This window comes from Phycomyces blakesleeanus (genome assembly GCF_001638985.1).
Source record: "Phycomyces blakesleeanus NRRL 1555(-) unplaced genomic scaffold PHYBLscaffold_9, whole genome shotgun sequence".
Taxonomy (NCBI): domain Eukaryota; kingdom Fungi; phylum Mucoromycota; class Mucoromycetes; order Mucorales; family Phycomycetaceae; genus Phycomyces; species Phycomyces blakesleeanus.
This window is the reverse complement of record NW_017265142.1, coordinates 973,169-999,598: the sequence shown is the minus strand read 5'-3', so window position 1 is coordinate 999,598 and position 26,430 is coordinate 973,169. Positions and strand designations below refer to the sequence as shown.

Sequence of the window (26,430 nt, the reverse complement as noted above, 5' to 3'; positions counted from 1 at the left end):
AATACACATCTCATTTTTTTTCAATTGCCACAAATACAGATTGTATTAATAAAAGAAAATGGTATGCCCCTCATTACTTTGAAAAGTTTCTATAAAGATTGCATTACACCCCCATGTCTATATGTTTTACAAATTAAAGAAGCCATAATTTGTGAATGCCCTTATTATTTATATACAAAGAGAGAAAAAGAGAGAGAGAGTATTTGCAACAGTTATACGTATAATTGAAATTACTAAAAAAAATATTATTACGGATAACAGAGCTACCAATCTGATACCCAAGCTCCAAGAATCATTTTATCAGATAGGACATTTACATACACAGCACATTCCGTTGTTACACTTGAAGAATTATGGGTTACTGAATGAGTATTCTTTTCATCAATAGAACCTATAATTCCGCGCCCTCAAGACATGTCTAAATATTTAATAGCCATTCGATTGCCTGTTTTGACGTACAAAAGTCTTGATTTTTCATATTACTTCCAGAAAACCAAGACATGATTGTTGTGTATATATGTGTGCGTGGGCTATCTTATTGACTATATTTTGGCTTTGTGTATTCTTGAATGTGGGACAATGTAATATGAATTCGCAATTGAATATAAAGATCTGCAGGGTTCTATTGGCCAACTCTATTATTTAATAACCACAAAATATACAGTAGATGTAGGCAGAACTTTGAACCACTTGGAACTTTCTCAAAAACTATATAGATAGACGAATAGTCACCAGATAAACTGAACTTATTATGAACTTTTTCTTTGCTTCTTTTAACTACCTCCAAATATCACTTTATATGCTTGTATTATACACAATATTTATTACAATTGACTGACTCTGTCTTATTTTACAAATAAAAATATATAAATCTGATCTATAATATATCTCAGTCTACAGCTTCCCTGTCTTTGTGTGACAATAATTTATTTTATTGACATATTCAATGGAACATCTGCGCTTGGGATTGCTTGATTGTGCAAAAATACAAAGGACAATACCAGGAATTATACAGGATCCTGAAAGCTAGAAACTAGAAACTATACTAGGTTTAGGAAGTCTTCTACTATGAAAGCCGAATCCATTGATAATATTATAGCATCTATTCTACTAATGGCTCTTTATAGTGATTAATTGCATAATATATAACATGTTTACAAATATCGCTACGTAATTTCTAAGAAATACAAACGATTAACTAGAAGTCTGGGAAAGCAGGGTGATTCAGTTAACAGACTTTTAGTAGACAAATAGTTTATGACAGTAACATGCAAATAACCAGCCAATATAGGCTTTAGATATACTGGAGACGATCTAAACGAAACAAAACCATATAATACGCACAATAAAATATGCAACATACGTATTTATTATACTTGTATATATTGATAGCCATAATGTATCTCTTAGAAACAGTAAATATAATTGCTTCAAAAAAAGCAAATTTTAGCTTAAGCAATCACAAATCAATAAAAAAAGACATGCTCATATCTTGCAACAAAAGTCTATTTAAAAAAGCTTAAATCCTTCAATATGTTTCATCGCTATTTTCCATTGACTGTAAAATTAACTACATAAATGACTTGGTAGGTTCCTAAAATGAAGGGGGTAAAGCTGAAGAAATTCAATTGGGAAACAGTATTTTCAGAATCTGATTAGATATTTCATTTTTTCAATTATTAGATGAACACAGATATTTATCACATCGAGAATTGTAAATTCATAGATAAAATGTTTTTTTTTTTATTATCCAGAAAACAAAAGACTTCCAACTTGTGGTATAATGAAAACCTCTGCTAGGCTACCACGTAAAATAATACAGCTAAATAAGCGCATAAAATATAAGGGTAGCAAACTCTCTTTAATTAAAAGCGATACCGTTGATGACCACTACTTTGATTCCATAATTATATTGTCTAATTAAACATTTGAGCCAGATTTTATTTCTAGAGTTTGTCAATAATATTCGAAGATAAGGTACTTTGTCCAGAATATCTTATAGTGAATACTCAATATTCTCCAATAACAGATCAAAAGAAGATCAGTGATGCTTTTATACTCTATGTTACAGACTCCGATGGATAGATATGCTTAAAGTGTTACGTCGCTTTGGCTGAGAATCCAAATTGACGCTGGGTCGTCTATATAAGTCCAATAAAAGCTCTGCACGCATCACTTAATCAATTCTATACAAATCAATAGCACAAATAGCTCATGGCGCTAGTTTTGCTTTTACTCATTCCTGTAAGTAATGATTAGCCAAGTTAAAAAACACATTGCTTATCAACTACACATAAAAGTCTCTCTTGACATTGTTCACCAAAGGTGTTCAAGCAGTAGAGCTACAAATGTTTTGCAAATGTTTCTGCGGTTCAAACAGTACTATCTTTGAGCTTCCCATGGTTGACCCAAAACCCTGCTCAAATTGCACAAAGCAATTTTGTCTGGATAATGTAAAGGATGGAATGTGTGATGGAATTGCTGACGAGACATGCCCGAGTAATGACTTTAGAACAGCATGCTTTGGTAAGATTATGAATAAAATAAAATAAAATAAAATAAAAATAAAGTACCTGAAAGAAAAAGCTGATTTGTTTCCTAGCACGTGACTCGTTCAAGGATGAGATCATCGTAAGAATATTCTTGGTGATTATATTTGGATTGATCATATTTGCATTCATTAAACCCTATGTGGATCAATGGAAAAAGGTACTAGGAGCTTATTCGAATATAATAAAAATAACGCATTTCATAGGATCGTCAATCAGGGAATCAATACACCCCAGTTATTGATAGAGAAAATTGAGATATCGAATTTAGACAAATGTTTCTTCTTCTATCGAATCACATAAAGAAAAATGTGGCAAAAAAAAAGCCTTTAATGTGATTTGGTTAAAGTCTCTCACTTCTTTGTAATGAGAAAAATGGGCGATATAGAACAAGAAATGCGGATACTCTTGAGTTGGAAAAAGGAACCTTAATTTGTTTTTGTCTTTTTTTTTTTGTAAATAACCTTTCTCAATTATGCAACATAGCTGTACATGTCCTTTTGGCCTTCTACGCGTTCAATAAACTCTTTTTCCTACATAGTTAATAGTATTAGTCATATTTAGCTTTACATATATCAAACAGATTGCCTACCAAAAGTATATCTATGCACTTCTTGATATCCGGAATCCGGGGTTTAAATCTTGACTGTAATTGAGTCAAGACTTCATCTATCAATGCTGAATGTTTCATGACTTTACGAGTCTTCATGATTCGGACAATAGCAGCCTAAATCAAATTAATTAGGTATTAGAAATCATTGGATGCTAATATTCTTTTTTTTTCTTCATTGATTCCAATTGTTTAATAGTTTACCTGGATCAAATACTTTCTGTCCTCTTCGATAGTTTTGTGCGTTTCATCTGCCTCAACCTTTTGTTCTGTTCTCATTTGCATATTCAGATTGATTCTGACCTTCTTGCTGTAAAAAGTAAATGGTATTAAATTAATAAGGTAACCAAGAATATTCTCTTTTATTAAGCATAACAAGATGACTTTACCTCTTGAAATCAAAGTTCAGGCTGTATCTAGATCCATCGTCACCAACCTTCTCACCATCACTCAACAAAAGTACTTTGGCTTTCACAAGGATACTCAAAGCTGGGTGAAGGGCCTCTGGAGTGAGAGCAGTACTTTTTTGAAGATCCTGATAGGTGTAGCTAGTGGCAGTGTTGTATTGTAAGAGGATACCCATTTGGTATGCCGACACCTAATAAGATTAAATATATGAGTATTTACAAAAGTGTGGTAAAACTGTATAAAATATTTACCTGGAAGGCATATCCAGCCTTACTGGCTTTAAGGTAACTTGTTTTCAACTCAGCCTTAGATAACTGGAAAAGCCAGTTCAATTTGCGGCCAGAATGCTTATTCTGATAGAATTTCTGGAATCGATCATACACCTTAACTAACTTTGAAGATACATACTTATTAGCACTTGGACCTTTTTGGTGAAGCATTTAGAAATACATACATCTTCTGGAATGTTAAAGTCTGTTGATGGCGCTGACAGGGGCCATGAGCCCGCACCCAATACAAGAATTGTGAAATCAACTATAAATGGAATATTTAGTAATAATTTTTTTGTATATATGTATAGCATTATACTCACCATTCGAGCTTGTTGTTTGGCTACTCTGTTGCACGAGTTCTTTGAAATGGTCATTTAGCTCTTTACTCAAAGACATGTCTGTCAGCATACGCTGCAACTTTGAAGTATATTCAAAACCACATGCTTCTTTGAGTTTGGTGATCATGCTTCCTTCTGCATCATCAGAAGCAGATGTTCCGTTGACAAGTCTCTTGGCTAAACTCTTTGTGTAGAACTTTTGGAATACATCCTTGTCTTCGACATATTTAAATACTGTCATCTGAAGTATGGTAGATGTTTTTAAATATCAAAGGAAAGTCGGATTTAGTAATTATTAAAGAACTTACAATACTGTTTAAAACATCTTCAAGCTCGTTTTCCTCGGGATTCTTTGCGCTCTTCTTCAACAAAGAATCACAGAAGCGGGCCAGTAGTTCAGGTGATTTTGAAGAAGACGTCTTACAGATCTGGTTACGGTTGACAAATTCACCACACGCCTTATCTAACGAAGCAACAAATCCAGCTTCGCCACTAAAGGCGTTTTGTACAAGATCGTTATATTTACGATGGGTATCAAGTAATGCATCGACGTATGTTTTAGGGTCCTGTAATGTGCTTTATATTAGACATATTCCCTTTCGTGTAGTTTTTTTTTGAGAAGTGCCTTACCACAACCTCGCCTTCTTGTTGTGCAATTCGCTCAATTGCACTAAGACCAGCTTTCTTAACGTGTGCTTCAAAGCTCTTTCGCAATGGATCCAGACCGTCTGGTATACGAGCCAAGAGGCTGTACATACGGCGCAAGTCTGATTTAATTCCAAGAAGGTCAGACAAAGGTCGTACATTATGTTCATCACAATCTTACCATCTTGCTTATCAAGGGCCAGCAAGCTCTTAAATCCTTCCCACATGACCTCAGAGTTATTCTTGACGAGTACTCTTTCACAAGTTGGCACAAGCTTAATGAATTCATAACGGTTAGCCAGATTCCACTCATATCCCAATCACGTGAACTAATGGATTATCCTTACTGTCTTGTTTGTCGACTCATGCAAGTATAAACTGACGCGAGTTTCTTCTTCCAATAATCTAGCCTCAGCCTTTTTTTTGAAGTAATTATTTTGTCAACACAAATGAAATAATCCTTGCTTTTGGGTTCCAATTTTTCACCTTCTTCATGTAATCTGGAACACTGTTTTCACTGATGAACTTTTCTGACTCTGTCTTATAATAGACCTCGGTGGCCTGAACAAACGGAGTCTCAAAGTATTCACGATACACATCAAGGTTTGATTTTGTGGAGTCGCTGCTATCCAATCCAAGTGACACTATCAAAATAAAAATCGGCCGCGTTTTAGTTGTGTGCATAACTCAAATATTTCCTCTGAGCACTACCAAAAGAATCCACAATGCTCTTAATAAGCCCATTCTCAATGGTTTCGCCGCTTCTTTGTCTTTGTATCAATTTAAGAACTGCGCCGATGACATTGTGATGGACATATTCAAACATATTCTTTTTCCAGCTTACAAGTGCCAACTATTCAGACAAAAATATAAAAAAGGAAGAATAAATAATATAAGGACAGAGGAGACAGTGGCGGGATGTGTTGGTTGCTCGAGTTTCTTCTTGTCTTTACCGTAAACACATCGTAGACATCACTTTTTCTATCTTCATCGATTTGACGTCTAACCCAGTAGCGGTTGATGTACATAAAAATATTGTTTACAACGCGTGCTGCGGTTGTGTATCTTTCCCACTGTTTGGTGTAGTACTGTAAAAGCGCCTCGTCCATATATCTTTCAGATTCCTTTTTTAAAATAAATAAATATAAATATATAAATTAATAAAACATTATATAAAGTCTTGATAGGCCCAAAGATTCAAATTTCTTAAATATAGAAGTAGTAGTAATAGTAGTAATAGTAGTAATAGTACCGTCTTAATCTTCTGCAAGTGAACTTCCAAGTACTGGCTCAAACTAGTATATAAATCACCGCCGATAAGTTGCGCAGCTGCTAGAATATTAGAGTTAGGAATGCGTGGGACTATGTTTAAGCATGTACGCATACCTCGTCGAGAATGTGGATTACTCAATGGATCTGGAACACCATGAGAGCTTGTGGGACTTCCACGGGCGCAGTAGTTGTGTACAGCACTGTTTGGTATTAAAGATGGCAAATTGTTGATAAGATTGTCAAAACAAACAGTAAAAAGCAATTATTATAATTGCAATTTCTTCTGACCTGTAAAGCACAGTATAGCGCGTGAAATCGAGACCTTCCTCAAGTCTGTTCATGATTTGATCAAGACCTTGTTCCAAAAAGTCCCAGGTTGCCTTGAAACTATCGGCTGGAGGGAGATTACCCATGCTCGTCATTTTTGTAATTTGTGTGGGTTTTTAATGTCAATTTATGGGATAATGATGGATTAAAGGAGCAAGATTGAATGACCAAGGAAGACTGTGAGGACTATTAAAAGAGATGTGTTATACGTAAGCTTAAAAGGTACCGCTATTGTCAAGGTGCAGGTAGCGCAGTTGACGTAACAAATCGATCTGCTGACGTCGCTAAGCCTACTGTTAAACCTTCACAAAAGCCCTGATATGCTAACATATTTTTGTTTTATTTAATTTAATTCTTTGTGTATTATAACGTTACTGCGGTTATAAGTTTAGAAATAGGAATTGTATAGTGTGATATAGGAAGTTTTCTAATTAAGTATATATCATTGAAATGTGTCTAATTTAGTTGGCAACGAAGTGCCAAACTTACCCCTAACTGGAATACAATTTTTGGAACTTATTCTTCTTCTAAGCTACAAGTGTATAAAGCAGCGCTATTTTTCTTTTATTTCTGTCATATGAGGATACATTTATAGATTCAAGCTGTGAAGTATTCTATGTTTTTACAGCTAAACGTTATTTCACCTGTGACACCTTGGATTTAATTCAGTTTGTTGTTAAAATATAGCTATATGTATGTAATAAATCATCGTTTAACAAATTATTCAATCCAGCCAAAAATTACTGCGCCTATGTACAGTTATAGTATATAATCGTCTACTTCCTCTTGCAAAATCGCGTTTTATAAGTCATTACTTTTCAGTGAGAGGAAGGGAAAAAGACGGATCGATTGCGGTATACAATTACACACGCAAATCATAATTAGAATATAATAAAACCACAGACTAAGTATAACAACTCATATACAGATAAGTGTGTATACACTCCCACACACACACGGCTGGTTAAATATACATTATAACACACAGTTAATACATATATATCTATAGCTACCAGGCTCAAAGCAAAAACAATTACAAGTTATTCAAGCACTATCTATTATGTATCTTATTAGCTTAAATCCCTTTTACATATTTTGAATTTCAATTGGTTTTGTAATTCGTAACTTTTATTTCCAGTTTAATTAGAATGGCAAAGTAGATTTATTAACATATCTAACACACACACTAATTATGCATGTACTCTCAACCACTAGTATATATCACATTTTTAAATAGGCATACTTTTTCTTTCTTTATAACTTTGTATCTATTTTATTGCTTGCGGACAGCAGCATTCAATCCCAACTTGTTTCTGGCAATTTCAATAGCATAAAACTACAAAAAAAAACGATTAGCTTATATTATTAGACATCGTGACTATTTTTCAGTTCTTACCTGCATACGGACACCTATACAAACATTAAATTTTCCCTTGTAAGATTTATTTCATTCTTCTTGTCTTCTTTTTACTTCACTTACCAAACATGGTGTTTTCCTCGGTGTAGTCTTTGGAGGGATCAATACGGATCAAACAGCCAAAGTTGAATTCATTAACTCTCTTCTCATACTTGTTGATCCAGTGGCGCCACTTATCCTTGCTCTCGGGAGACTTGAAGTCTTTCTCGTCCAAGTGCTTAACATCAATATGAGGAAAGTTTTCAATGAAGTCCTTGTAGATTTCATCATCAATGCTATATACAAACATACACACACACACACATATATATATGAGTATATCAGGAGACATCATGTTGTTTTGTTTCCTCCAAAGCATGCATTTTTTTTATTTACCTTGTCAAACGGAGCTTGGAGCAGTCCATAGCAGAGATCAGCTTAAAATAGGTCTCAGCGTGATGCATAGCCTAATTATTATTATGGTTATTTAGATAACATATTGCCTTGGTCTTTTTGGGATGCCATTTGTTTATATTTATTCGATAGCCTAAAAGAAAACATATGTGAGTATGACTTGTATTCGTATACGAAACATTACGTCGCGTATTTTTTCTTTAAGAAAAAAGTTTTTTTTTACCTTGCTGTGGTTGTATATATAGTTTGCATACCTTGACAGCCCATTGCTTTTCTAATGAGCAGCAAAAACTAATGAGCTAAAAACCTGAACCAAACTTAAATACGTACCAATATCTTCGAGCTGCTCGAGTTCGTCTGCGGATGGAAGAGGCATTTTGTGTATGTATTAAAGATAAAAATCCTCTCGGGAAGGAAAACAAAAATGCCAAATAAAAATGGCAGCCCAAAACCAGTCCAATGTGACGTAGAATCAATGCCAAACAAGACATTCAAGAACACAGGTTTTTCTCCTCGGAAACTGCGGTTATTAAATGTTTCTTTTGAAGAAGTGCTTTCTTTTAGTACATTGGATGGTGTCTTTGCTTTTGACTATAGATAAGCCATTAATGTATTCAGAAATAAGTTCTCAAAATATTTTTTCTACTTTCTATATATACCAAATAATCATTTCAGATTATCTCAATATATCTCAAAAGACACTCTCTTATATTTACGTTAATACACAAGAAAGGCTAATCAATACATATATGTACAGCTTATTATTCAAAACAAAACAAAAAATATGCTTTCACGACTATAATTTTCTGAGGGAAAAATTGAGGATATATAATCATAAATGTCTTTGTGCATGTCTTCTTTTAACTTTGTATATCAAAATACAACAGACTTTTGGCTCTTTCCAATTTTCACTCCTTTAAGCCAAGAAAAATCCACAATAAACATCAGTTCTATAACGATTCGATTGTTATAATGATAGCCAAAAGAGTCTTTAGTTATTTACAGATTGGATCAATGAAATATTGTCTCCCTTCAACATTATACGACCTACACAAGCCATAGTTTAGTTTGATTCGGGTATACGCGCGTTAATAATTTTAATCTTTACCTATTGTTCTTCTGGTCTTTTCCTTTGTCATGACTTCTTCACCATCATCCAATACCAGATTCATGAATTCATCGAAGCCCTAATCATCAATAAGATGATGTTAATTTATACAAATGTTCTATTCGCGTTGATATGCCTTTTCTCTTTACTTACAATAATTTGACCTTCGATTCTCATGTCAGACTTGTCAAACAACCAAATTTGCACTCTAGATTTCTACAAAAAACAAACATTGATTTAGCCGAAAGAAAAAGAAAAACAATTTCGTTTCTTCAATAAAAAACCGGGAGAGATATCGGCGATCATTACGTTTTGTAGATACCTAAAGATTAGGTTCTATATATATACATGTATACATCGCAGCATCATTAGTATGTTGTGTTTCAAATCTTTCTTGGAGTAACATTAACGTACGATCGGCTGGACCATGATCTTCTGTACTTTGGTCGACATGATGAAATATAGGTATTTCTTTATTTATTTGGATGAGTAAAAGAAAAAGAAATAAGCAATATTTAAGCAGAGTTATTTCCTTCCCTGACGTCTCTCTCTTGCACTCATTCTCTTTCTCCCTCTCCAGCCTCACCTCTTATGGACTCGCTTTTTTTTTCCTTATTTTTTTGGGACGCTGCATCAAATTGGCCATTTTTTTTCAACTACGTCACAAGTTCCTGAATTATCCCACCCTTTTTGCTTTCTAAGCAAAAAAAAGTGAGTAAAGAACAAACTTATTTAACAGAGTATATGTATATTAGACATTGTAATTCCTTCCAGCACATTGAAAAGTAGGATTTAGAGGAGAAAAGTTACAAAAAGAAATAAATTAGAAGCGCATATAGTGTAGTTTTCAGTAAGTATTGCCGAAATTAGATGCTTTTTATAGGGCAAACACTTTCAGAAATTATTTTAATTAAATATTTCAGATATGACAAGATGTACAAGAAGCTTCTTATTCTTCTATCATTCCGGATTTAACTGTTTGTCCTTTCTTAATAAAAAAACATCTTTCTCAATCTCCTCAAATTTTATGTGAAAAATAATAATTAATTATGGTAGTAATAAACAAAATTGACGGTATTGAAGGATGCATTTTGTAATGTGTCGATACTTTGTTTACTCTTCTAACTTGGATTCAAATCATACTTTGCAATAGGAATATAATTACGCATGTGTGTATGCAACAACGAATGAAGGGTACAAGCATTAATTGATATTCAAAGTATGTTTTTTTATAGATAATGATGCTTGTTTCATAAATACATTCAAATTGAACTTTCTTGTTCGCAGACTATGTAAATACAATGAGGGCACTGCTTTTGCATTCAATTTGCATCACATATTTTTGTCTCTTTCAAACACACATTTCTTTATTACCTCTCATCTCCCTCTCTATTTTTTTTCCGCTTTGTTTCCTTCTCTTTCTTTCATTCCATTACATCCTCTTTACAATATCCATCCGCGTCAGCTAAATTCATTTGTACATTTCACGAAATTGACATTCTCAAAAATTATTCTGAGTTTTCCTTATAGACCTTATAGACAAAAATATGTACAATTAAACACAGTGATCAATACAATGATAATAAAAGTCATGCTATATTATATTTTATTAATGTTCAGATTTGTTTGACTAGATTAATTTCTCTTATTAATGAAACTTCCTAATTACAACATTGAGCTCTTCAATCAAGCAAAAAAAAGTTTAAAAGCGTGTTTTTTTTTATTGGAGACGATACTAGTTAAAAAGTACTTTATTTACTTATTTAAAGATATACATAAAGAAACTATTTTATTATATTTGATTGAATTTCACTTAATGTTCTTTTACATGAGTAAAAGAATAAAAAGCATGACACCAAGTTCTTTGTCCCCGCATTACACGGCTCAATCTCCTTCAGGACGTAAACCTGACTTGGTAGCGAAGGAGGTGCTGGAATGGTGGCAAACCAACGGAAAGCACCCGTTCATCCAGCCCCACATCTCGTCACCGAGTAATGTGGGTGCGAACTCGCCAGAGAACTTACCACTAGGTGATAAGGTCCAGCTCATTCGACTACCAGTAGCTTCACCGTCAGCCGTTAAAGAGTTCAGTCAGGTTAGCAGTGAAGAGCCAGCACATCTCACCACAGGTTAGACCTCCCTCCCCCCAGCATCATGATTCCACATTGGCGATGCGATGTACACAGTAGTCCTTCCAAAAATGAAAAGAGACCATGCCCCACGACTTCTCAGAATTAACTGAGCTGGCGAGTAACAACTTTCACTTTCCGATGCTTGTAGCATGGAAGAATCTCCCTGCAACGGTCGCAAGAGACGCCTCACTATGAAACCGGGACTGTTGTTGCTCAAGGAGAAAACAAACGACGCGCGTTGGAGGGGTTCCATATGTAACCGAAAAGTTTTCATCTGAGATCAAAGATTAGGACTGCGCTTTTTGTCAGTCTTAGATACTCACGTCAGAGCAAACGTGATATAGCTGTATGTTTCTTTTTTTACTAAGTTTGTGTAACTGTTCTACGGAAGAAGGAACAGCTAATAATATTTACTCAAAGTACTTATAAAAGCGACTTTGCAAAGTAAAGTAAAGAAGTAATGAAGTAATGAAAGGTTTGATCTTGATCGGTGTAGCAAAATATCTAAAGGTGGAGTACTGGTTTCTATAGCGGCGATTTGTAGGTTACTCTAAAGTGGTCTGTGCACTTTTTGTTCATGGATACTAGAAAAAATTTCGGTTTTTTTTTGCACAAGTAAACACAATAGACGAGCCTAGCCGCTATTAGGAAATAACCGGCTTATATTTTAAGATGATGTTAGTTTATAAATAAAATGTAGAAAAGAAAATAAAGTATATGTATATGATAATATATTCAATAGGGAAAAAATGCTTTCTATGGACAGGTGACGCAGTCCCTTCATCAGAACATATACTTTACAAAGAGAAACAGGATCTTTTATCCTAAAAGTATAACATTAAAAAAATTGAAATACATGCTTCGAGATTATGAGCTGCACAATCCCTAAAACCTTTGATACTTGTGCGAAAAGGAACAATAAACAATATCTCATGATTTTGTGTGTGTGTGGGGGGGCTGTCAGTCTTTATGATCCTGTTTATTCAATTTAATCTTGAAAGGATTTGTAATATTAAAATGAGAATAGATGGTTTGCTTATTAACTTGCTGTTCCTCCTGCCTAAATTAGTAGGGAAATTCCATATGGGTTACAGTGTATTCAGCATAATACAAATTCAAACAATCGTATATTTATCATTATATCAAATCCATTCTCCAAAACCATTTCAAAAAGTTCTAAAAGCTCACTCAATTGTGTCGACTAAGCAACTTAAAGACATTTCATTGCTTACTAGGGAGGTACTTTTTCGTGCCTGGATATACTACTTTGGACAAAAGAATAATAAATTGACATATATAAGAAATCAAATCTGAAAGAGAGCAGCAATACTATTATAGAGAAGGTCTTGTATTTGAAGAATTCAATGGAAGATCAAGATACGAAAAAAAGGATTTGAATTTTGAGGGCACCATAGAAACAAATAGGATTGGTACGTCAATTATTAAACAGGTCTTATCAACAACTCGGAAACGACCAGGAGAAGATGTTCCAGTTGAACAAATCGAAAAGTAAATCTGGTCACAGCATTCGGGTATACCCGGTGGGTGTGTTAGTACGAACTTCCATAGACAATATATACTTTACCGAACGACGGAGATTATCCTAACCGAAGACAAAAGCAAGAACCACAATGATACTTGGGGTCATCTCACCTGCTAGTGTGATAAGTATAAAAGTGCTAATATCTAACGTACCTACCTTAGTTTATATACATCTCTCTCGATGTGTGCTCATGTATACCTAAAATACTAAGGTGCTCTCGGAATTGTTTTTCGATAAAGAATTCTTTATCGAAAAACAATAATGTTCCTTTTTTAAAAGATTAATATGTGCCAAATATAGATGTTGTGTAATGAATAATACGTCGGTGTTATAGTCAGTACTATACTCCAAAGATATAAACTTATTTGAAAGCATATTAAAGGAATACTTTTTCTTGTGGCTTTATCACTATGAGGAAGCATGTAATATTCGACTTCAAGCAAAGCACTTGGTGCAAGATAGCATACCATATATTATTTTGAGTAGAAATTACCGGTTTGTATAGCAAATAAGACCCTGAAAATAATATATAACAGTAAGATAAAAGCGATTGTCAAATGATGTTCTGATAGTAGTAAAAATATATTTCTATATTTGGATATTAAAAAATAATTTATCCCTGCTAGAGAGCAGGTATAAAAAGTACGGTCTTTAAAAATATTGTTCCTTTTTTGAAAAAAAGATACTTCTAAAATAGGAATATTATTGTTTTTTGATAAAAAATTCTTTATCGAAAAACAATTCCGAGAGCACCTCTAATTATATTGAAATCTACATTGAAGTATGATATGTTTCTTGTTTTCTAGGTTGACAAGTAAAGCAACATAAAAGTATTCTTTTTAAGAATCAAAAACAAAAAACAAAAATAAGAATAAAAAACATTATGAAACGTATGGCCTTTGAATTTGGTATCCTAATTACTACTTTCCAAGAAAAATTTAGTTATATCATTGAATTGATATAAATAAATAAATAAATAAAAATACGCTTTAGAGACTTTATTCGGTATTGCTTGCTTAAACTTTAGATTCACTTGATTCCATTTCATTCATTTTACAATCAATAGTGTTGATATCTCAATATACATATATATATATTTCATTTGTCTTGTTCTCCTTTAGTTTTCTTCCATGGCGATTGGTAAATCAAGACACGGTACTGTTCCGTTTGGAAGACATCCGATTGGACAGCTTTTCCAGGCTGAAGCATCATACAACCCCCACGGAGAAGCATTATCCTGTTCAACATTAGCCTCGACAGTTGTTTCGGCACTCTTGGTCTAAAGAGAAGGATGATGAGTAATCTATTAGTAAGTCCAACTATTTACCTTTCCATAGACAAGTTGAAGTTGTTTCGATAGAGTATCCAACTCATTCTTCATACTTTCATCTTCCATAATAGAATCTGTCGTTTCAGTAGACTTTGTATAAAAATAATATCAGTTCATATAACTTGTTTTGATATCAGCTATTTTTTCTTCAATAACCTTTTTGTTGTTGGCTCTTAGCATACGATCAATGTATTGAATGAAAGGTTTGAGGGATGTTGCAAGTTCAGGATCAACTGTAGTAGCAGCCTGAAGAACGGAGCGTGTACTATAATACACTGCTTAGTTTTGTTACGCAAGCGTTTTGTGGGTGAGAGATAATTACTAGTAGTTTGGTTTGCGTAAACAACTTTCAACAATATCATCGAGTATATTTCCTTCGAATAGACGGTCCGATTTCTGAACGCTGTCTTCAACGAAGTATCTGAGCCAGCAAGCTTAATCAAACGAGTTAGTATCTCTTTATTGTATAAACTAGATTAGATTTGTCGAGATAGTAGTGTACATACTCAATGTCAGCAAATAGCTAGGTGTCTTTAATGTGTCTTCTGAAGCAGTTTCTTCTTCGCCCTATTCCATGCTCAGTTTATCAGAAATCATGTAAATCAAATTGACCGATATATTCCTTACATAACCATACGATGGATAGATCAACTTTTCATTAAGCACGAAATCTGATATATAGAGACAATATTAGCTTCTGGATATTTAGACTTGAATATTTGAACCTTACCGCTATTTACATCAATTCTTTCCATCATTGTTGCCAATAATGCTGCTTCAAACCCAGGAAAATGGGAAGAGAGCTCTTGAATTAATGGCTTCCACAATTTGATCAGATCTTCAGAAATTGACATGTTTTCAATTGATGCACGCTTCCTATATTATACATTCATTTGTATCGTATATTTCACCTTCTCGTCATTCTCCACCATTATATTCTTACTTCTTTCCAGCAGGAACCATACCACCAATCCCGACCAGAAGAGAAACCACACCTTGTTTCGCCATGTCAGGTGACATCTTGCGTAAGATTTTGTTAAGTGAGTTGAGCATGGGTGTTTTATCTGGGCGGGCATTTGACTTCAATTCTACGAGCAGCCCGATGAGTCTTATTGAGAACACCAATATATCACAACTCCACAACTCCACAACGATCCACACCTTTAAGAAATGCTTTGCGGGTTTCTTTGTAATCATTCAACATTGCCTTGACAATATTCATAGTTTCAAGGCTTAATTCAGCAGTTGCCTCTGGCTTCAATGTGATGTCCCAGTAAAATTCATGGATCCAACCAAGAGCCTTTACATAAAATGATAAATTGGGTTATCGTTTAGTTTTATGCAATAATATATGCATATCTTTATTTGTATGACTTTCTTCCTTTAATTTCCCTGTTTTTTCTTACCTGATCGCATCCATCTCTCAAAACTGATAAGCTTGGAAGGTGCTCGTGAGTTCCTGCATGTCTTAGCTCAACAAACCATAAAGGAAGCCCAAGACGTTCAGCAATAGCAGCAATAGAAAGAGCAAATGTACTAGTCTGGGCAGGATCTACAATGCCGTTTACAAATCTAAATTGTTCGATGCTTAGTATCTGAAAATAATATTCACCCAAATAGCTTATTTACTTGCTATTGTACGATGCAATACCTTACAAATGCCATGGCATACATCATTCGCAATTCATGCTGTGACAGCCAGTGACCACCTAATCCTTTACGATCTCTTAATCTAACTTGTGCAAATGCTGCTGTACTTTCAACTGCACGAGGAATATTTCCTCGAGTTGACCAAGCTCTAACCTATTCTAAAGCATAAATATTGTATCCCGAGTTTATGCAGGGTAAAAGAAGAAAACTATTATTTCCAAAAATTTACTCTTTCAATGCCAAGTTCAACTAATTCAGGCGCCATTTCGGTGTCTTCATAGAGCCACTTGTACACTTGCTCAAATTCGTTGAAGCTGGTCCATGGGACAGTACGGGGAAGAGGTCGCATGTTGTTTGATGAAGAAGCAATACAAAAAATAAAGTCTAAAAGTTCAAGACAATGTAGCCCAAAACCATAGGCCAAGCCACTAATTTTACTGATTTATGCGAGCGCGTAAAAAAAAAGGATAGATTGATCTTACTGTAACCATGTCTAAACGCGCCGCTTCACCCAACCTCAAGGAGGAAACTTCTTCCTCAAAACGTGTTTGCCGAACTGAAGAAAACCATTCGACTGGCTGCAATGATCCTGATTGTAATGGATGCGATGTAGGAAACATCGAGATAACCTTTGTTGGTGACAATGGAGAAGACAAAGCAGCCGATCCTACTGCACAAGAACTTTTGGAAATGGCAATCGAAGAAGCCGGAAATACGGAAGCAAAACCCGAAGTTGTACAGCGTTTGTTTGACATGGCAATCGAGAAGTTTGAAAAGGCAGAGCCCAAGAACCGTATTGGTTATGCCACCTGCTTGATTGAGCTTGGTCAGGCTATTAAGGTTGAAGAGAGTTTAAGAGAGGGCTTGGATATCTTACGAGGTGAGATCAAGAAGCCTGATGTTGGACCATTGGCCCAGTTTATTCTGGCTCGTGCTGCTGCTCTTCTGGCTGCAGATATCCGCCAGAAAAAGAATGCATTGTTTGAAGAAGCAAGAGCTGAACTAGTAGATAGTGACGGAGAAGAGGATGAAGCTGCAATGGATGAACTGAATAAAAAACAAGCGATCACAAGAGAAGAGATAAAGCTCTACAAGGAAGCTATTGCTGCTATTGAAAAGGTAATTGAATGTGCCTCTTGATTTTTGGTTTTTGGTTTATGTGTTTGTTTGCTTGTGGATATTCAAGTTAAATATTGCGTAGGGATTTGTGGAGTATGACCCCAAGAACGAAGAACAAACAAAAGCCCTTCGTGTGGCTATGCGCCAGTTACTCTCATATGGGCAGCTTCTCGAGGATCCATCTCATGGTATTCACGTTGATACTCTCATGAATAAACTTGTTAGCTACATCCAACGCCTTGAAAATGAAGCAGACAGCAGTCTTTTAACCGAATGGGCTGCTTGTTTATTACACAAGTGCAAGTTTGAGGAAATCGAGAAACAAAAGGTAAGCCGCACTTTAAAAGTAATTTTGTGTTTCTGATCTATGTGCTTGTAGGAGCTTTGCAAAGAAGTAGAAAAATTATTATTAAAATCCAACAACGTTTATAAAGAGGCGCATAATGAAGAAAATCCATGGGGATGGGAGTTGGTAAGATATTCGCCTGGGTTTAAATTATTTATCCTAAGCTTTCAATTTTTTAATTTTTGGTTGCAGTATGCCATGCTCAAGATGAATCAATCGAACTTGGCCGAAAATGAAGACGAAGTATTAGAAAAGTTTGGCGAGGCAGTAGATACATATAAAAAGGCATTAGAGCTCAATCCTGGTAAGGAATAAGCGACTGTATTAAACAAAAAATGAAACTTATCGGATAACTGTCTATAGAAAACAAAGAGCTCGCTGCAATGGTTTCTATGCTGGAGGGCTCTCCAGAAGATGAGGAGGATGACGATGAAGATGAAGAGGAGGGCGAAGATGAAGAGTAGAATGTAGAGTTTTTTTGTCAGCTTTTTATTTATTCATTGGAATAAGTCTTGATATAAATATTACATTTCCCAATTTTGTGTGTTTCTTTATGGAGTACATGGTATATGTGCTTATAAATCTCACTTTACAAGGACCCACTCATTGCGGGCTAATTTTGATATATCTGTTTCAGAAGTAGACTCATTAGATAACTTTACTTTGTTTTCGTCCCTAAGCTTTTCTAGGTGAAGTAAAATGCCCCGTACTGCTGGAAGGTGTAATGACTCTGGATAGTCTTTATAAAGCACACCAACTATGTCAAAGGCCGTCCAGTTTTTCGTTTGATCCGATTTGAGCAAGCTAACAATTTGATTTTCACGTTCTTGCCGGTGTTGTATTAACTCATTGATTTTTTTCACGCCATCTTTAACCACAGGTCCATGGCCCGGATAAAGCTGGATAGGCTTCAGCGTAGCAAGATATTTTAGGCCACATATATACTCACTCAGGTCTTCAAATACAGCTGTGCCTTGCCCAAGTGCACAATCCGCACTAAATAAACTTTTTTCTTCTTCTAGCCAAAGTGTGCAGTGATCTTTGGTATGGCCGGGGGTATGTATGACCTTGAGAGTTGCTGACTCGGCTTTGAATATTTGGTTATTGGTCAATGGATATATGGTAAACGAGGAAAGATCTGACGTAGATGTTTTGTCAGCTCCCAATGGAAGAGGATATTTGTGAAATCTGATTGGGTGCTTTTTGTTGATAGAAGACGATAGTAAGTCATTTACACCTCCACAGTGGTCGTGGTGACCATGGGTTAGAAGAACATCGGATATGTAAGCATCAGGAGAGATACTCTTCAAAGAGTCCTCGAGCAGATCAATGTATTTTGGTATTCCCTGGCCACTGTCAACAAGTATCTTTTGAGGACCTTTACCAACAAGGTAAGTGTTGGTACCTATAGAATATATATATATATATGAAAAGATAGAAGATAAGAAAAACGTTGAAAATGATTCCAGGAATGTAATGGCCAAGATTTAGTTACCCTGCAAAGTAAACTTTCCGGGATTAAGCCCAAGCACTCTCCAAACACGTTCTGAAAGACGACCGAATGTAGGTAAAGGAACTAATACTTCTGTCATTGTAAAGGAATGAAGTCCAAAAAAAATACTTTAGGAATTACTAATTCTTTTTCTTATAAATAAGTAAATTTTAAAACCAAGCTTGATTTGTGGGGTATTTGCATTGCGTGGGACAATTAACAAAACTCTGTACCCAAAGCAAGGGTTTTCTTGTGGATTATTCTATTTGTAGTATAATTATGATAGATTTAATACCCTCTAGGAAATAAAATAAAATTCAATAAAGTAAACCAAATTCGTTTTCCTATGTTCACACACACACACACAATAGCATACAAGTAAGAAATCCAGGGTAAAAGTTGCCCCGTGAGTTGGAGTCGCGTAAGCAAGAATACGAGTTTCTTCTTTTTATAGAGTGAGTCTGGAAATGTGGGGAAACTTCCTCTTTAGACATAAGGAGGTCCTTGCGTACACACCTTTTGTATTTTCATAATTGATGCCTCCTGTCCAGTTTCCTCGCCACTTGAAGCCACTTGAGCCTCAGGGCCCAAGCCTATTAGCTGAAGAACGTGCGAATGCAACATTGAATGTTCCTAATCTCACAACAGCGATCTACGGGAAAGAGTATCTTGAACGACATGACCGCGTTCTCTCTATTCTTCTAAAGGATCCTGTGCTGAGCGACAAGTCTCATCGCTATTACACTGGTCGTGATGTGCGATTCAATAAGTCATTAGCAGCTTCAAAAAGACTTGCGGAGCTAGTAAAGTGAGTATTTCCGGGTACTGGGATTTTTATATATTATCGGTGTCACTAATGTCTTGTTTTTTGTTTCTTTTCTGTTTCTTTTTTTATATGAATGCGCTCTTAAAGGATTCATAGCTGGAGTGCAGAAGATTTAGCAATTGCTGATGTATTGTTTGATGAATCTGGACCTGTAAGTTAATCCTGCTCAGCTCTATGGTATATATATATATGTGAATAAACTCAAGCATTAACAATCCCTATAGTTTCGTTTACACAGAAGTATGTTTATGCCCACTATTGAAAATCAGGGCACAGAAGAGCAAAAGTCACTTTATCTTGATGCTGCCAGACGGTATGAGATAATTGGATGCTATGCGCAAACAGAGGTATACAATATATATAATCACTAAATAAAATATATATATATACTTACTATCTACTTTAGCTTGGTCATGGATCCAATGTTCGTGGACTGGAGACAACAGCAACATATGATATAGAAACTCAAACATTTGTCCTGAGCTCGCCTACGTTAACAGCATCAAAGTGGTGGATTGGTGGACTTGGTGTAGCAGCTAACCATGCTATTGTTATGGCTCGACTCATCACCCAGGGAAAAGATTTTGGTCCACATCCTTTTATCATCCAAATCCGCAACCTTACCGACCATCGCCCTCTACCTGGAATTATCGTTGGTGACATTGGTCCCAAATTCGGCTTCAACACAGTTGACAATGGCTTTATCCTGTTTGATAAAGTGAGAGTGCCACATATTGCTATGCTGGCTAGATACGCTCGGATTGAGCAGCGCACTGGAAACTACATAAAACCCCCGAACAGTAAACTTACATATGGAACCATGGTCTATGTCCGTGCCAATATTGTACTGGGTTAGTTGAGATATTGCTTCCTGGTGGTAGTGGTAATAGTATTTATTCAAACCATATTCTTGTAGAATCCCGTTACGTATTAGCAAGAGCTGCCACTGTTGCCATTCGCTACTCGGCCATCAGATCACAGGGCTCGGATGCAAGCAACCCTAAGCAAATCGAGACGTCTATTGGGTCAAAGACCGTTGAAACTCCTGTGCTCGATTACACAATCCAACAATACCGTTTATTTCCTATAATTGCACAAGCATATGCCTGTCATTTCACTGGCAAAGAGATGCACAGAGCTTACAATGAAAACCAAATCAAGATGGCTAAAGGCGATTTCTCTTATCTTGCCGATCTCCATGCATCGTCTTCAGGCCTCAAGAGTCTAACGACAACAATGGCTGTTGCTGCTATTGAAGAATGTAGACGTGCTTGTGGTGGTCATGGATACTCGTTATTCTCTGGTCTTGGGCAATTTTATCAAGATTATTTACCCAAAGCGACTGTAAGTTTTAGTTTTGGATATTTTGGGTACTAGCCACTAAATCGAAATGGAAAATAATAACACCTTTTATTACATTTTGTTCTTCTTATGATCCGGTCTAGTGGGAGGGAGACAACTATTTGCTAACTCAACAAACTACAAGATATCTTCTCAAGAGCTTCCGGTCACTGATAGCTAATAACGTTTCAAAAACCGAGACCAACTTCTCTACTAGCTATCTTGAAGAATATCTTGCCAATCCTGGTGCGCGCTGCCCGGTTCTGGATGGCCCATTTAACCCAGAAACCCTTCTTTCGGCCTTCAAATTTCGATCGGCTTTCTTGGTCGAAAGAGCGGTATACTCACTCGATCAAGAGCATTGTACATGGAACGAGATGCTTGTGGACATTTATCGTATATCTCGTGCACATTGTCAGCTTGTCATGGTGTCTAATTTTCTCGGAGCTGTTTTCGGAGGGCCTCCAGACGACACGGCTGATCTTATCAATCAGTCAGTCATGCAGAAGGTTGCACTCTTGTTCTGTTTATCCACGATGGAGCAAGAAGTTGCAGACTTTCTTACTTCTGGATATCTTTCGCCTTCCCAGTCGCTCTTGGTTCGCCAGCAGACTATCAAGACATTAAAAGATATCCGCCCTGAGGCTGTGGCTCTTGTGGATGCGTTTGCCCTTCCGGATTACTTGCTAAACTCTGCTTTAGGAGAGAACGAGGGGCGGGTTTATGAGAGAATGGCTGAAATGACGGAAAAAGAACCTCTCAATCGATCGGAGGTTATTGACGGTTACGAAGAGTTTATCCTACCGTTGGTGCATGCTGGGAAAAGCAAATGGAAGATTGGGAAGGATGCAATCGCAAGACTTTGATACAATTACATGTTTTCTCTTTAAAAATATTTACATTATTTATCTGGTTGAGCTCACTTTGCTGTTACCGTTCACTGGTATTAACTTATCAAGATACAGCACATATATATATATATATATCTGTGTGTGCGTGTGTAAAACTGTTCAAAAACTAAAGGCTATTATTCATTATTATTATTATTATCATTAGTTTGCTATTTAGTATAACATCGCTAGATTTTCTGAATTAGGTAATACCTTAAACCAAGTTCCAACTGCTAAATGTGCATATGCATATTCACATATACACTCTGTTATTGTACAGAGTATTTTTTTAGTGCCAATATTCGGTGCATATACTGCAGCTTTATTTGTTGTTGTTTCTTTGAAGACTATCAAAAGGTATGTATGATATATTTAAGACTCTATGTTTTCTGGTCTGGAACCTATCGATGGCTATCATTATTAGTCATTGCACCTTTTGTTCTTCGTTTTCTTCGTTTTCTGTTTTTATTAAAACATATACTAGAGTTATTTTGGGCTGTGATTGATACTAACCTGCTAATGTTTTTAATTTATGTGTATGCTATGAATCACTGTTAATCTGGACCTTCATTTATTGAGTAGTTTGAAAATATTTGCAAGAGCTATCTTCCTTTTGAATAAACAATAGATAAAAATTCCTGGCCATTTTTTTTTGTTTGTTTTGTGTTTCCCAAAAAATTGAACTTTTAAGCGCTAAACATTATTCAAGCAATAGATTAAGTTTCAATTTCTTAAGCTATACTCTCTGAGCACTAGAGGAATTTGTGACGACCATATAGTCAAGCATATGGGAACACACAAAACCCCAAGAGTGGTATCTGATGTGAAATATGGTAGTTATCCTCGTGTGTTCTATTTGGCGGATACTTTTTTTTTAAAAAAATAATAATAATAATTCTATTATCGTTTATGTTCTTTGTCGTTTAGAATAAGAGTGTATATTAAATATTTACTCGTTAACATTTGACTGTGAAAAAATATGGCATTAATTATATATAGCAGTACGAAATAATACAAAGAACCTGATATTATTCCTTTAATAAGTTAGAACAAATGGTGGCTATTAGTAAATAAAATAAAATAAACGACGTCTACTGTTTTTTTTGGGGGAATTCATATTCTGTACTTGAAGGTAAGAAAGATGTTGAGATAAGATAATAGGTACAAACATGGTCGAGAGTAGTTTTTAAAGAATAAGAGAAGTACATAAAATCACATATCTTCTATATAATATGCGATATACGATTTGTTTCTTTCCTATAGTCTCCTTGTAATTCAGGGAGCGAGAAGAATACCAATCTATCGAGAACAAAGAAGGACGGGTATATCACAACCAGCACGATCTTCACGCTATTTCTTTCGGTTGAAATATTCGCCCTCCTGCCTTTTATCCCAAAACAATATCTATAACTCTTGTCGACTATGCTCTTTTAACCTCTTTAATCTACCTTTATAAGTAACTCCATGTGTGTATTGAATTACCAATCGAAAGTAAAGGGCCCTTTGGATCTGTTGACCTATTATCCCGATATATGAAGTATATATGTGTGGGAATCATCTAAAAAGATCTAATCAAATAATAAATCATCTGCCTACCTCTCTGTCTATCTCTCTTTCTTATTGTCTTTTTTTGGGGGTATTTTTTTTTGGTTAATTATCCCCCTCTCCCCCCTTATTTCTTGTAGTGCTTTTCTTTAGAATACCGCAGAAAAGCAATAGAACAAAAACTTAATATTCTCAGCCGTTGGAAAGAACGTGGTAAGTATACAATTGGTAATTTAACGTCAAATAGGTGACATATGCTTAACGTACAATACAATATAATGTATAAACGCAAAGGAAAGCAAAGCAAATGGCTCAAAGAAATTGACAAAAAGAATTAATGTAAAATTTGATAATTAATTTAAAATGTTTAATATATGCATTTGGTTTCAAAAAATTACTTGCTGTTTCTTTATTTTTTGAAACAGGCAAAATTTATATATATATATATATATAAACAATAAAGATGTGAAGAAATAAGCAATTGAATAGAAGAAAATAGAAGAAAATAGAACAGAATAGAATGCGGTACAGTACAATGATGGTTGACGGTAATCCAAAAGTCCAAGTGTTTCTTTAATATATAATTCGGCGGATAAACAGTTGATTTCTTGTACCTTTGAATGAACAGGAGGTCATATACCTTTTTATTTACCTGTGAACATTCTTCAGAAAACAAAACAAGAAAGACATTCTGGCCAGTAAGCCTGTGAATTGAATGATTTTCTCTATAATCGATAGGCTGTTACTCAAATAATCAAGAAAGAAACAGAGAAGCCAAAGAAATTCAAACCAGTAGACCTGCACTACCATCCCCTTTCCTTTTCATATATTGTGTCCAATTTGTGAGACTGATAAAAAAATAATAATAGGAATAATAATAAATTAATTTTCTATCAATACTTTTTATTTTTGGATTTCATTTCATTTTCACTTATTTAAGTATCTAGTTTTCTACGATTCTTCATTACCCCACATGCCTGTCTTTCGGCTACCCTTTGAAATCATCACCAACATATCAGGCCAATTGAACACCAAAGACAAATACCAATGCGCTCTTGTCTGTCGAGCGTGGCGAACCCCTTTTACTGAATCACTATGGAGAAAAGTCAAGATACATTCTGAAATACAGCTAGAAGCCTTCTGCAGCTCTCTCTCCACCATCACACCTGCCCAGAAAAGTCCTGCCCGTTTAGTCAAACAACTCGCACTACGTCCTTATATCGGCGCGAGCAACGCACAACTTCACTTACTGCAGCAACACCTAACCTTCATTGACCGACTTTGGGTTGATGACGAGAGCCTGATCAGGACCTGTAGCATTAAGAATATGCATTGGGGACTGTGGAAATGTCTGACGAAACTAGATTTCCATGTGCCATCGACTGACTTTAGCACCAAAGAAGTTCTCGAAATCCTTTCCTATCTGCCAAACCTTACACAACTAAGTCTCGGGGAGCGGTATCTATTCACGTCTTCTTCTTTTAGTATCCAAGACATGGAAACCACACACTCTTACCTACCGCGGCTCGAGAAACTATCCATAAACACCGAGCTCCGACAGATATCCACACAAGACATGGACTGGATCAAAAATGTCGTGCCAGCAAAAGCACTGACCTTTCTGGAATTCGACAGCACCTATGCGACATCCGAATGGCTTTACTACTGTGCCCACAAGTACCCCAACATAAGCCTGATGAAGTGGTCAGCCGGGGATCAGGATATCGAAAGACCAACCTTTGAGGACACGGTATCAAAGAAGATTTCAGTTTTGAGAAATGCATTCCAACGACTAGAAAAGGTCACGATTGAGTGCGACAGTGAACAAGTCCGACTCCACCAAGTGTTCCTAAAGATCCTTTTGAGCCAGAATGCGCTCTTGAAAGACTTTACGTATTCGATGGACACGACATACAGCAAGGTGTACTATACAGCCGAGTTTATTAAGAAGCTGATGAGATGCTTTGGAATGTCTCTCGAGACCCTGACTCTGGATATCACCGCCAACCTCAATGACCAACTGGTGATCTCAAGGTCATTTTTGCCATGTCCTCGGCTGGTAGAGTTGAAGCTGAGGCTGTTGTCATTGGAACTCGAATTGGACATCATTCTCGATCTGTGTCCGGTTTTAAAAAAGCTCGATGTGGCTGTGAATGTGCTGAGTATAAGTCCAGATAGCTCAGAGCAACTCCAGCCACATGATCTCCGGTTTCTGCGGATCTCGGGTGCAAAGGCCAGTGCGACTCTGTTCAATTATGTGTCCTGGCGCTGTCGAGATTTACAAACGTTGGATCTGTGTGGTCTGCGGGTGTCTGAGCAGATATCTGCTCTGACAGGGAACTTTCGGATATACATGCCTTATAGTCATTTTGAGGTCTTGAAGCTTGAGAACATACACTTTTACAGATCGAGTAGCTACAGGACATGCAGCGAGCGAAACCGGGTCCGGCTTGTGTCGTTTGCCCAAGAGAGTCCACACCAGAATTCGACCGGGCTTGAGGTTAATAGGAATTGGCTGATGAATGATCCACCCAAAGGGAAGGCAGACTGGTTCTATCAATGTTTTGCTGCTAACAAGTTTTCACCATTGTATACTTGGCAGAAACTTGTGGGAGAAGAGATTGAATACACAAAGAACTATTTTAGGACATTTGTGCACGACCCTCTGTGTGAGAGCCATGTTGTGGAAAGCCCGATGTGCAAAGGATGTGCGATATGGAAACACCATAGTAACAGAGATAAGTGGAAACATGACCTTCCTCTAGGATATGTCAATTTACGTTGTGGTTCTGCCAAAGCTTTTATTTTTAAAAGCGGAAGCTCTCTTAAGAAATAAGTCTAGTAAAAACAAAACACATACATACATACATACATACG

The 26,430-nt window shown here is 36.0% G+C and overlaps 10 protein-coding genes across 10 annotated transcripts; 5 read left to right on the top strand and 5 right to left on the bottom strand.

Moving 5' to 3' along the window:
- Positions 1 to 2,209: 2,209 nt before the first annotated feature.
- Positions 2,210 to 2,886, top strand: PHYBLDRAFT_186784 (hypothetical protein). Its single transcript, XM_018439283.1, has 4 exons — positions 2,210 to 2,244; positions 2,301 to 2,526; positions 2,603 to 2,709; positions 2,756 to 2,886. The coding sequence occupies exons 1-4, from the start codon at positions 2,215 to 2,217 to the stop codon at positions 2,804 to 2,806; spliced, it is 414 nt and encodes a 137-aa protein (XP_018292453.1). The 5' UTR covers positions 2,210 to 2,214; the 3' UTR covers positions 2,807 to 2,886.
- Positions 2,887 to 3,022: 136 nt separating this feature from the next.
- On the bottom strand, positions 3,023 to 6,516 carry PHYBLDRAFT_158694 (Cullin; the record flags this gene model as incomplete). Its single annotated transcript, XM_018433837.1, has 17 exons — positions 3,023 to 3,082; positions 3,142 to 3,276; positions 3,364 to 3,469; positions 3,549 to 3,757; positions 3,819 to 3,959; positions 4,022 to 4,101; positions 4,160 to 4,418; positions 4,486 to 4,743; positions 4,808 to 4,944; positions 5,004 to 5,097; positions 5,170 to 5,238; positions 5,309 to 5,466; positions 5,534 to 5,675; positions 5,776 to 5,946; positions 6,075 to 6,151; positions 6,209 to 6,294; positions 6,383 to 6,516. The coding sequence occupies 17 exons, from the start codon at positions 6,514 to 6,516 to the stop codon at positions 3,023 to 3,025; spliced, it is 2,316 nt and encodes a 771-aa protein (XP_018292452.1).
- Positions 6,517 to 7,529: 1,013 nt separating this feature from the next.
- Positions 7,530 to 8,617, bottom strand: PHYBLDRAFT_133318 (hypothetical protein). Its single transcript, XM_018429563.1, has 6 exons — positions 8,562 to 8,617; positions 8,486 to 8,505; positions 8,214 to 8,284; positions 7,902 to 8,113; positions 7,818 to 7,831; positions 7,530 to 7,757 (listed from the first exon to the last, which is right to left on the bottom strand). The coding sequence occupies exons 1-6, from the start codon at positions 8,605 to 8,607 to the stop codon at positions 7,695 to 7,697; spliced, it is 426 nt and encodes a 141-aa protein (XP_018292451.1). The 5' UTR covers positions 8,608 to 8,617; the 3' UTR covers positions 7,530 to 7,694.
- A 460-nt stretch (positions 8,618 to 9,077) lies between these two features.
- Positions 9,078 to 9,870, bottom strand: PHYBLDRAFT_133315 (hypothetical protein). The gene is made up of 5 exons (XM_018429562.1): positions 9,754 to 9,870; positions 9,649 to 9,675; positions 9,493 to 9,555; positions 9,340 to 9,418; positions 9,078 to 9,278 (listed from the first exon to the last, which is right to left on the bottom strand). The coding sequence occupies exons 1-5, from the start codon at positions 9,790 to 9,792 to the stop codon at positions 9,223 to 9,225; spliced, it is 264 nt and encodes an 87-aa protein (XP_018292450.1). The 5' UTR covers positions 9,793 to 9,870; the 3' UTR covers positions 9,078 to 9,222.
- A 1,318-nt stretch (positions 9,871 to 11,188) lies between these two features.
- On the top strand, positions 11,189 to 12,299 carry PHYBLDRAFT_67665 (hypothetical protein; the record flags this gene model as incomplete). Its single annotated transcript, XM_018441831.1, has 2 exons — positions 11,189 to 11,468; positions 12,214 to 12,299. The coding sequence occupies 2 exons, from the start codon at positions 11,189 to 11,191 to the stop codon at positions 12,297 to 12,299; spliced, it is 366 nt and encodes a 121-aa protein (XP_018292449.1).
- Positions 12,300 to 13,998: 1,699 nt separating this feature from the next.
- PHYBLDRAFT_181203 (hypothetical protein) lies at positions 13,999 to 16,343 on the bottom strand (the record flags this gene model as incomplete). Its single annotated transcript, XM_018438431.1, has 12 exons — positions 13,999 to 14,293; positions 14,342 to 14,434; positions 14,501 to 14,609; positions 14,667 to 14,778; positions 14,851 to 14,911; positions 14,972 to 15,015; positions 15,075 to 15,220; positions 15,288 to 15,432; positions 15,506 to 15,644; positions 15,751 to 15,939; positions 16,001 to 16,147; positions 16,224 to 16,343. The coding sequence occupies 12 exons, from the start codon at positions 16,341 to 16,343 to the stop codon at positions 14,132 to 14,134; spliced, it is 1,467 nt and encodes a 488-aa protein (XP_018292448.1). The 3' UTR covers positions 13,999 to 14,131.
- Positions 16,344 to 16,483: 140 nt separating this feature from the next.
- On the top strand, positions 16,484 to 17,999 carry PHYBLDRAFT_186779 (hypothetical protein; the record flags this gene model as incomplete). Its single annotated transcript, XM_018439282.1, has 5 exons — positions 16,484 to 17,113; positions 17,196 to 17,441; positions 17,493 to 17,585; positions 17,652 to 17,763; positions 17,823 to 17,999. 5 exons carry the CDS (start codon positions 16,484 to 16,486, stop codon positions 17,921 to 17,923), a joined length of 1,182 nt encoding a protein of 393 aa, XP_018292447.1. The 3' UTR covers positions 17,924 to 17,999.
- Positions 18,000 to 18,043: 44 nt separating this feature from the next.
- PHYBLDRAFT_112086 (hypothetical protein) lies at positions 18,044 to 19,051 on the bottom strand (the record flags this gene model as incomplete). The annotated part of the gene is made up of 2 exons (XM_018428262.1): positions 18,044 to 18,864; positions 18,955 to 19,051. The coding sequence occupies 2 exons, from the start codon at positions 19,049 to 19,051 to the stop codon at positions 18,044 to 18,046; spliced, it is 918 nt and encodes a 305-aa protein (XP_018292446.1).
- Positions 19,052 to 19,487: 436 nt separating this feature from the next.
- Positions 19,488 to 21,984, top strand: PHYBLDRAFT_112060 (hypothetical protein; the record flags this gene model as incomplete). Its single annotated transcript, XM_018428261.1, has 6 exons — positions 19,488 to 19,759; positions 19,865 to 19,928; positions 20,002 to 20,124; positions 20,184 to 20,628; positions 20,694 to 21,121; positions 21,223 to 21,984. 6 exons carry the CDS (start codon positions 19,488 to 19,490, stop codon positions 21,982 to 21,984), a joined length of 2,094 nt encoding a protein of 697 aa, XP_018292445.1.
- Positions 21,985 to 24,073: 2,089 nt separating this feature from the next.
- Positions 24,074 to 26,389, top strand: PHYBLDRAFT_67670 (hypothetical protein; the record flags this gene model as incomplete). The annotated part of the gene is made up of 2 exons (XM_018441832.1): positions 24,074 to 24,101; positions 24,501 to 26,389. 2 exons carry the CDS (start codon positions 24,074 to 24,076, stop codon positions 26,387 to 26,389), a joined length of 1,917 nt encoding a protein of 638 aa, XP_018292444.1.
- Between the last annotated feature and the right edge of the window lie 41 nt (positions 26,390 to 26,430).

Bases quoted from the DNA above. Each gene is read 5' to 3' on its own strand.
- PHYBLDRAFT_186784 (XM_018439283.1), top strand. From the start codon at position 2,215: ATGGCGCTAGTTTTGCTTTTACTCATTCCT. The intron at 2,245-2,300 runs GTAAGTAATGAT...TACACATAAAAG, and splicing joins TTTTGCTTTTACTCATTCCT to TCTCTCTTGACATTGTTCAC. The intron at 2,527-2,602 runs GTAAGATTATGA...TTTGTTTCCTAG, and splicing joins CTTTAGAACAGCATGCTTTG to CACGTGACTCGTTCAAGGAT.
- PHYBLDRAFT_133318 (XM_018429563.1), bottom strand. From the start codon at position 8,607: ATGCCTCTTCCATCCGCAGACGAACTCGAGCAGCTCGAAGATATTG. The intron at 8,506-8,561 runs GTACGTATTTAA...GCTGCTCATTAG, and splicing joins CGAGCAGCTCGAAGATATTG to AAAAGCAATGGGCTGTCAAG. The intron at 8,114-8,213 runs GTAAATAAAAAA...GTTTGTATATAG, and splicing joins TCCAAGCTCCGTTTGACAAG to CATTGATGATGAAATCTACA.
- PHYBLDRAFT_133315 (XM_018429562.1), bottom strand. From the start codon at position 9,792: ATGTCGACCAAAGTACAGAAGATCATGGTCCAGCCGATC. The intron at 9,676-9,753 runs GTACGTTAATGT...GTATATATATAG, and splicing joins AGATCATGGTCCAGCCGATC to AACCTAATCTTTAGGTATCT. The intron at 9,556-9,648 runs GTAATGATCGCC...TGTTTTTTGTAG, and splicing joins TCTTTAGGTATCTACAAAAC to AAATCTAGAGTGCAAATTTG.